We start from the raw sequence: 9,370 nt of genomic DNA, 5'->3' as shown, positions 1-9,370 counted from the left end.
TGTGTGACTAAAGATTTTTTTATTTGTTGCACCTGAAATTTAGCAGATGTGAGTGTACAGATATTTTTACTTTTAAAAAAAAATAAATCTTGTCAACATGTTTTCTCACCTCCGCTGAGAGCAGCATCATGTGACAGATGTGAACCACCACACCGGTCAGAGTTTTGGGCGGAATTTAGTGTCGCAAGTGCATCTGAAAGGCTAACAAGCCGATAGAGTGAGTGGGCGAGCGAGAGTGAGGGAGCTCCATTTATTAATAGTGTGAATCTTAAATAACAGTTTACAAAAAAAAATTTTTTTCCAAAAGGACCATTTTCATCTCTGAACAGTTCTGATGCTCTAAAACATCATAACAGCTTAGAGAATCCAGTGAAAACCTGCTGGTACGCATTTGTTTTGGTAAATAGTGTAAATTGAATGTAGCTGAACATGTATATCATGACCTTCGGGTTGTGGTTGAGATAAATGATGCACAGCTCCTGAACTTTTCTTATTCCCGTGATACAAATTAGCTGCGGTTTATTACACGGAGCTTCAAGATGTCTCAGAGCTTTTCAACCAGCTGTGGAGGATCATTTCTCTTCAATCATTTACATCAAATATGACCTCTGTGTTTGGAAACTGACAAAGTTAGCTGACCACAGACTGGATATAAAACTACAGACTGGATATAAAACCACAGACTGGATATAAAACTGCAGACTGGATATAAAACTACAGACTGGATATAAAACTACAGACTGGATATAAAACCACAGACTGGATATAAAACCACAGACTGGATATAAAACAAAGACTGGATATAAAACTACAGACTGGATATAAAACTACAGACTGGATATAAAACTACAGACTGGATATAAAACCGCAGACTGGATATAAAACTACAGACTGGATATAAAACTACAGACTGGATATAAAACCACAGACTGGATATAAAACCACAGACTGGATATAAAACAAAGACTGGATATAAAACTACAGACTGGATATAAAACCACAGACTGGATATAAAACTACAGACTGGATATAAAACTACAGACTGGATATAAAACCGCAGACTGGATATAAAACTACAGACTGGATATAAAACTACAGACTGGATATAAAACCACAGACTGGATATAAAACACAGACTGGATATAAAACTACAGACTGGATATAAAACCACAGACTGTATATAAAACCACAGACTGGATATAAAACAAAGACTGGATATAAAACTACAGACTGGATATAAAACACAGACTGGATATAAAACTACAGACTGAATATAAAACTACAGACTGGATATAAAACAAAGACTGGATATAAAACTACAGACTGGATATAAAACACAGACTGGATATAAAACTACAGACTGAATATAAAACTACAGACTGGATATAAACCACAGACTGGATATATAACCACAGACTGGATATAAAACTACAGACTGGATATAAAACACAGACTGGATATAAAACTACAGACTGGATATAAAACTACAGACTGGATATAAAACATAGACTGGATATAAAACCACAGACTGGATATAAAACACAGACTGGATATAAAACTACAGACTGGATATAAACCACAGACTGGATATAAACTACAGACTGGATATAAAACCACAGGCCAGATATAAAACTGATGGATGATGGTTGATGACATCATTGATGGATGATGGTTGATGACATCACTGATGGTTAATGACATCACTGATGGATGATGGTTGATGACATCACTGATGGATGATGGTTGATGACATCACTGATGGTTGATGGTTGATGACATCACTGATGGTTGATGGTTGATGACATCACTGATGGATGATGGATGATGGTTGATGATATCACTGATGGATGATGGTTGATGACATCACTGATGGTTGATGGTTGATGACATCACTGATGGATGTTGGTTGATGACATCACTGATGGTTGATGGTTGATGACATCACTGATGGATGATGGTTGATGACATCACTGGTGGTTGATGGTTGATGACATCACTGATGGATGTTGGTTGATGACATCACTGATGGTTGATGGTTGATGACATCACTGGTGGTTGATGGTTGATGACATCACTGATGGATGTTGGTTGATGACATCACTGATGGTTGATGACATCACTGATGGTTGATGACATCACTGATGGATGATGGATGATGGTTGATAACATCACTGATGGATGATGGATGATGGTTGATGACATCACTGATGGATGATGGTTGATTTGGACTTTCTATATCCTACAATACAGATTTAGGGACTCTATTTTAAACAGAAAAGCACAAACACAAACGTTGTGAAAAAGCTGCTCAAAGTTGGTCAGAAGAGTCGGAGCTCACAGCTGTATTATTGAGTCCCAGCTCCTTCAGTACTTTCCCACTTCCTCACAACTGGCCTCAGCCTTGTGGTCCAGAGAGGAGTTTGCTCAGCAGCTGCAGATGGGAGGTCAGGGGCCACATGGTGTTATTGTGTTGACAGCATAGACAAGGTGCCAAGCATTCCTCTGACCGATAGCAGGAAACCTCTGAACTGGAGCCACAACCGTGATAACACACGGCGGCCTTAAACCTTCAGGTGACGGTTAATTAGATTGTATTGGTCTTTTCACTCACAGATGTACATTGAGTGGTTTAAAGCTTTGAAGTCAGATGTCTCTCCACAGTGAAGCGTTAACACTCTGCTGCATTGCTTCAACAACAGTTGGTTTGTTCGCCGGTAACATTAATCAAATTTACATTCTGTCTCACTGATTGCTGTTGATTTGCAAGTGTTAAGTTCTTGTTCTGTTGCAAAGCTCAGTTCGCTCTGAAGCTGAATGTCTTCTGAAGGTTTTTCATATCTATTGCTTTGATATAATTCAGCGTTATAGGGAATAGTAGCCTGACGTGAAAATAACAGGTTGAAGAAAGAGTGAGATCACGATCACTGATTATTACATCGACCCTTAATAAACTGAAAACAATCTGTTTTGCTTTTTGACAGGTTTTGTTTGGAGTTTATTTCTTGTATGATGAGAATGATCTGGTTTTATAAGAGTGAAATCAAATATAATGGTATTTAAAACATATGTCTGGTAATGCTTTGGAAATGAGTCACCATTATGCTGTGATTTCTGTGTATGTTTGCATTCCACGATCACGACAACATGTTGCATCTCAGATCACAATGTTCTATTTTAGACCAAATAAAGATGAAACTGAGTCATTCATAGTCTTAACTCTGAGTTTTGTATTTAAAACCGTTTCTGGGGCGTCGACATGGCTCCACCACGAAAGACACATTCCCTGGTTGTGGGTGCTTTTCTTTCATATTTAATCATGTTTTTACACATTTCTTGGATTATATTCTATACAGGAATATCAGAAACCCAAACTTACTGTGCAAAGCCTGACTTTAGTTAACCTGAACAGTTGATTAAAAGTTTAAGCCATTACCAACATTCAAGCCTGATTTTAACAATCAAGATAAGGCTTAAAACCTGTACCACATATCCACAACATTCATGGCTCGATTACCAACAACCGACTGTCAAACACAAGCAGGATAATACAAAAAAAAATCATCTTAAACAGTCACAATAAAGCTCAGAGACACAGATAAGAAATTCACACAGTGAGTGACTCGTAGAGAGACGGCTGCAAACACCACAGAGAAATACACAACTGTACAATACAGTTATTTATGTCAAATTCTAACTTCTATTCTCAATAACAAACATTTCATTTCTGTAATTTAACCATTTGAAACGGTGATTAATGGTGTTGATGCTGTTTACAGTGCAGCTGGTCCAAACTGATCTTTGCTTCTTGTTAAAATATAGTGGGTTTTTTTAAAATATTGAAATAGGCATTTTGTAACCTGGTTCAAGGTAGATTATCAAACTGTGATAGTTTTACAGAATCTAATTGTTTATAAAGTCTGATTGAAGACGTGCCATTGAAGGCTTGTTTGGAAAATGATTTGTTTCAGTTGAACACCTTGGTTTGGATTTGGAATCTGAAAACTGCAACCTGGCACCATGTTATAGGTGCAGAGTCAAGTCTTATGGCATCTGTTGCCATAGTAACAGACCCTTGCGTCTGGGACAGGGAGACACTGAGCCTTAATGCTGGGACTGAAAATTCATGATTCCCCTAAATGTAGATCTGGTTAACTTGATCGTCCTCTGCTGGAACTACAGTCTACTGTGTGTGTCCCAAACACATCAACCGCTCCAAAAATCCATCAGTTTTGAAACGGTTTTACATGCAGGCCGCAATTCAATTCAAAAGAGCTCACAACCCCCAAATGTTCTCAACCAAACCAAATTGGACTGTGTTTCTCAGTGTCGCGCTGCCCCGAGCCTCCAATCCCACCCCGTCCAGCTGTTAGCAGAGCTCTGAGGTTCCCAAGGCCCCCGGTGCCCTGGCTCGGGACACCCTCCCAGTGCTGCACTCCCCCAGGCCCGACTGCCTGCCTGCTCTTCTTGGCAACCGAACAGCCAAGGGAGGATCAGAATGACCAGGCGGCTGAGATAAGGACCACATGAAGTTCCCCACATTACCTCACCCGATTAGGAAACGAGCAGAGAGACGGAGAGGCAGAGCGAGCGAGAGCGAGCGAGCGAGAGAGAGAGAGAGAGAGAGAGAGAGAGAGAGAGAGAGAGAGAGGGTCGGACTGGGAGGACGGTGATGCAGAGAGGCAGCAGACTGGAGTTTTTCAGCAGTTGTTTGAGTGTCTGAGTGAAACTGGTCCCACAGGAGGCTCGGAGGAGCTCCAACAGAACAGTCCTCAACAGCTACAGCAAAAAAAAAGGATCTAAAGAATGACATCCTGACATCAGATCAGTGTTCCAGCTGTTCTTCACCCAGAATTTTTCAAATCTAGACTGTGAAGATGTGCTTTGACTAGATGGAAAGACGACCAAAAGATAGTAACTTTCTCAAGAACCTCCAGCCCTTAAAAAACAAACCTCCATCGCAGCCAACGAAGACAGACTGAATGAAAGTGATTTAAGTCCTGAAGACTTGAAGAGCGCCTGCTGCACCGCTGCAGCAGCATCCATGGCAGTGAACCCTCTGGAAGGTCTCATGTCGGTGGCAGCGAACCACCAGCTGGTTTCCAGCTCCGCAGCAGAGCCTCAGAGCCGGCAGCCCGCTGCAGCCGACAGCCCGGCATCCCTGCACGGACCCGGGAAGAACCCACGCAGCAGCCGGGAACCCGGGAAGTGGGTGAGTCTGAATTAATGGTCCGGTTCTCCCGACTCAAACTGAAGCACGACCCCGGTTTCAAAGCCAAAATTATGGAGCGCAGTTAATAATGGAGTTCTGAGGAAGTGGTTGCACAACCTTCATCACTATTTCAACAAGATATGATGAGGAATGTCTGCTTAAAGTTTGTTTTGTTTGTAAAAAGTAGTCCAATGGAATCTTGTACATGTTTCTGCATCTGAGAACAAATTGAAAAGTATCAGTGGGGACATGCAATATTTCCTACAGACTTAGACAGTCATGATGCAGCAGGGTTTGAGCTGAGGCTGGAGAATCCATCCATCTTTTATCTTCCGTAGTCACGATTTAATAGGTTTACATTTATGGTAAAAATGGGAGAAGTTGAAGATGAGTCCCAAAAAATGTGATGCGTTTCCCTCGGAAACATGAAGAAACCCAACTGAAGAAGTTCACTTGACTTGAACAAATAACTAGAAATGAAGCTGCACCGGCTGAAATCTTCTACTTCTCCTCTCAATACACAATATAAAGAAACAGCAATATCTTTCAAACAAATACTGCAAGTGGAGTGTGTCTGGAACACAAAGAATGGAGAGAAACTTTGCAGATTTATCTTTTATACTCTCGTAATCCCACAAAACAAATGACTTCCAATCACTAAAGCATTCAGAAGCACCAATAATGAATAAACAACAAATACGTCCCGGTTGATGGCAACATTTCAAAAAGTTTCTCAGAGTGCTGAAAAGTTGGCAGCAATCCTTTTGTAGATGTAATATTTTACATTGTTTATATTCTGTATTATTTATAAATGAGTGTTGTGTGCAGCAGCTGCAGTCTGTGTGCGGGTCCAGGTCCAACTCTGGTCCTGGTCCTGGTCCTGTGGTCCCAACCCGGACACTGAGGAATCAGCACTCCCCGGAGAACGCAGCTCGAGAGAGGAGCCGTGTACGCAACCTGCGGCAGGCCTTCCACAGTCTGCAGGTACGATGGACACGCCTCACTGGGGTAACGGTGACCTCTGACCTCCGACCTCTGAACTCTGAACTCTGAACTCTCACCGGCTTCTGTCCGCAGGCAGCTCTACCTTCAGTCCCACCTGACACCAAACTCTCCAAGCTGGATGTTCTGGTTCTGGCTACGAACTACATAGCCTACCTGACCGAGACCCTGGACCAGGGGGGGGCACTCGGGGAGCACACTGTGGCCACCAGGCCCGATGGCTACCTGCATCCTGTCAAGGTAACGGGGAAGTCAGGAGCCTCTGAATCTGGACAAAACACTCGTTTAACACTAGTTTAACACTGGCATCCACTGGTTATTGATCTTTATCCAAAAACCAGCACAGATACAATTACATAAAAAGCTCATTCTAGCTAGTTATAAGTCCATAAAAGCACCAATATGACCTTTAATCTAATTCGAGCGAGCTCACCGGCTACAATAGCTGATACAGCTGAAAAGATGAAATCACATCAACACATTGCTCTTTATGACTGTATTGCATTAACCAGTTTTAATACAAGTAATATATGTAGCTCTGTAGGCTTATAACAAACATTTTAGACAGTTATATATTTCGTTCATACCATTAGTAATTAATTAATTAACACCATATCTATGATTTATTAAAGGTAAGATCCTTTGAAATGAAACAGTAATAATATGATGTTGTGGACTTTATTTCCATTTCCAGCTGTCAGTATGCTTCCAATTTGTTCACCGGGGGATTTTGATACCTTCGGTTTTTACGAGGCCATTAGTGTCCTAAAATAACAACCTCATGAATAAAACTTTCCATTGTAGCGACTTTTAAAGACAGATAATCTCAAAGCTCGTATCGGTTAGAGAAGATGATCGTGTGGTTTTGGACTCGTTGATGCTGCTTACGGCGTCCAACCGATCCGGGCGACTGAATCTTACTTTAAAAACAATGCAGCTCCAAAAAAGAAAAGCATCAACCAAAAGGCTGCAGAGGATCATTGAGTGAAATGAATGGATCTAACTGAACCAGATCCAGGTCATCACTGCTCTCAGTAGTAAAGGTCGGGACGTAAACAATGACTCAGACATGACATGTTTTTAGTGCTCTATTTTTCTATATTTGACAATGTGTGCACAACTTGTTTGTCTCCTTTATGAGAACAACTTGAACAATGCGACAATGGTGACGTTAAAGAACACCCTCCAGTGTAATATAGTGATTATACAACAAGTTACCAACTAAATGAAACATGTAATCTAAATGTTTTCATATTGTGGGGCAATTTTACCTTTAAAATATCAAACTTTTTTTTAAGTGCGATCTCCGTTTCCATGGCAACAAATCGGGTGTGACTGGGAAACCATTAAAACCGGTCCGGCTAGCCGCCGCTAGGATTGTAAGTGCGTGACTATCTGTGGTGTTACGGTACGGGTGCTCGGAGCGACCAAAAAGGACCAAAAGAGACCCGACTTCACCAAATGGGTCATTTAATAGAACTATAACAAGTAGAAACCACATGATATTACATATTATATGAAACTCGACTCCAATTCTATATTCCCATTGAGGAGGTGGAGGTTTCTAGTGATGAGCAGGGTGTGACGTCATCATGATTTGAGCAAAATGTTCAGTTGACCAATCAGACCTCTGGTTTTGAACTACTCGTTGTATGACTATATGTTTTGGCCCAGATTGTGATGCTGATCATCTTGGATCCAGAATACAGAGTTAATATGTAGTACTGTGTCTCTCTCCTCAGAAGTGGCCCATGCGTTCCCTGCTCTACTGTGGCAGTGTGGGAAAGCTGCTATCAGCCAATCAGACGTCTGCACCTGGACGCGACGGGACACGCCCTCTGACCCCTGCCTCAGAAGCAGACAAAGATTGATAGTGGAACATGAGACGTCACTTTGACCCGTTTCTTTATCTTCAGCCTTAACCAGCTATATAGCTTCTATTAATATCAAAAGGACACAAGTGAGAGATTAATGTGGAGATAGTGATCAGGAACTCTACTTCTCTCAGTATCTGCTGCTTAGCTGCTGATGTTTACTTTTAGCAAAGCAGAAAGTAAAAGCATTATTTCTAGTCCCTCAAAAGGTAAAAAAAAAAAAAAAAAAAAAAAGAGGAACACATTTTTATTCTGAAGATGGGGGAGAAAAAAAAGTATTCTTTCAGTTTTTATTTGATCTGGATATGAGGTCTTTTTAACTCCACTTGTTCGTCCAGTGATTATTTGGTCTCATTTTGTAATTCAGAAACTGGTTTTATGTTTTGATGAAACAGGAAACAACCTAATTTTGGGGCCTGTGACGAGTCTGCTGTGTGTATCTGCTACCTGAGTATAAAACTAATACACACGCCGAGTACAGACACATGTTGAAAGACTAACACACACACACACACACACACACACACACACACACACACACACACACACACACACACACACACACACACACACACACACACACACACACACACACACACACACACACACACACACAGCACAAAGAGCTTTACCCTTTCTCCCAAAATGTTCCATCATTATCTAAACAACACACCACAGACTGTCAGGAGGGGCTTTAATACAAGGAAATGAAAAGGCTGTTTCACTTGACTAATTACACCACAATTCACCACAACAGGAACAGCGTGTAACAATGTGTAACAGTGTGTAACAGTGTTATCTTGACTCAAAGGTTGTATTTTTCAGATGTTAATTTCACAGTATGGAAGAGTTCCGTCACCTGCGTGATTATTTTTTATAAATAAAATGTTTGTTTTTGGATGTTTGTTTGTTTTCGTGTGTGTGTGTGTGTGTGTGTGTGTGTGTGTGTGTGTGTGTGTGTGTGTGTGTGTGTGTGTGTGTGTGTGTGTGTGTGTGTGTGTGTGTGTGTGGGAGTGAGAGGATGGACAGACAGATGAGCAGTGAGGGAGGGATTGTTGTGAGAACACAGCAGCTGTCTGACCGCTTCATATCTGACCACTTAGTTCTCATTACAGCTCGTCCACAGAATGGAACCTTTTACTTCCACTAAAACACATCAGCTCCTGCTTAGAGATGGACAAATAACAATTGTGCTCTATTTCATGAATTTATAAAAACTCCAAATAAAGTTTTAGCCTAAGAACTGTTCTCTATTCACCAACTTATTGATTTATTCTTTATTGTT

General features: G+C 41.0%; 1 protein-coding gene across 1 annotated transcript; it reads left to right on the top strand.

The window, feature by feature from the left end:
* The first annotated feature begins 5,041 nt into the window (after positions 1 to 5,041).
* LOC138626703 (transcription factor 24-like) lies at positions 5,042 to 8,082 on the top strand. Its single transcript, XM_069708557.1, has 4 exons — positions 5,042 to 5,209; positions 6,038 to 6,193; positions 6,287 to 6,451; positions 7,954 to 8,082. The coding sequence occupies exons 1-4, from the start codon at positions 5,042 to 5,044 to the stop codon at positions 8,080 to 8,082; spliced, it is 618 nt and encodes a 205-aa protein (XP_069564658.1).
* The last annotated feature ends 1,288 nt before the right edge of the window (positions 8,083 to 9,370 follow it).

Source organism: Brachyistius frenatus, unplaced genomic scaffold (genome assembly GCF_029030835.1).
Source record: "Brachyistius frenatus isolate BFR_SWC_R1_liver_20210118 unplaced genomic scaffold, ASM2903083v1 Contig_76, whole genome shotgun sequence".
Lineage (NCBI taxonomy): Eukaryota > Metazoa > Chordata > Actinopteri > Embiotocidae > Brachyistius > Brachyistius frenatus.
The sequence above is the reverse complement of the archived record's forward strand: the minus strand, read 5'-3'. Positions and strand labels throughout refer to the sequence as shown.

Bases quoted from the DNA above. Each gene is read 5' to 3' on its own strand.
- LOC138626703 (XM_069708557.1), top strand. From the start codon at position 5,042: ATGGCAGTGAACCCTCTGGAAGGTCTCATGTCGGTGGCAGCGAACCAC. The intron at 6,194-6,286 runs GTACGATGGACA...TTCTGTCCGCAG, and splicing joins AGGCCTTCCACAGTCTGCAG to GCAGCTCTACCTTCAGTCCC. The intron at 6,452-7,953 runs GTAACGGGGAAG...CTCTCTCCTCAG, and splicing joins GCTACCTGCATCCTGTCAAG to AAGTGGCCCATGCGTTCCCT.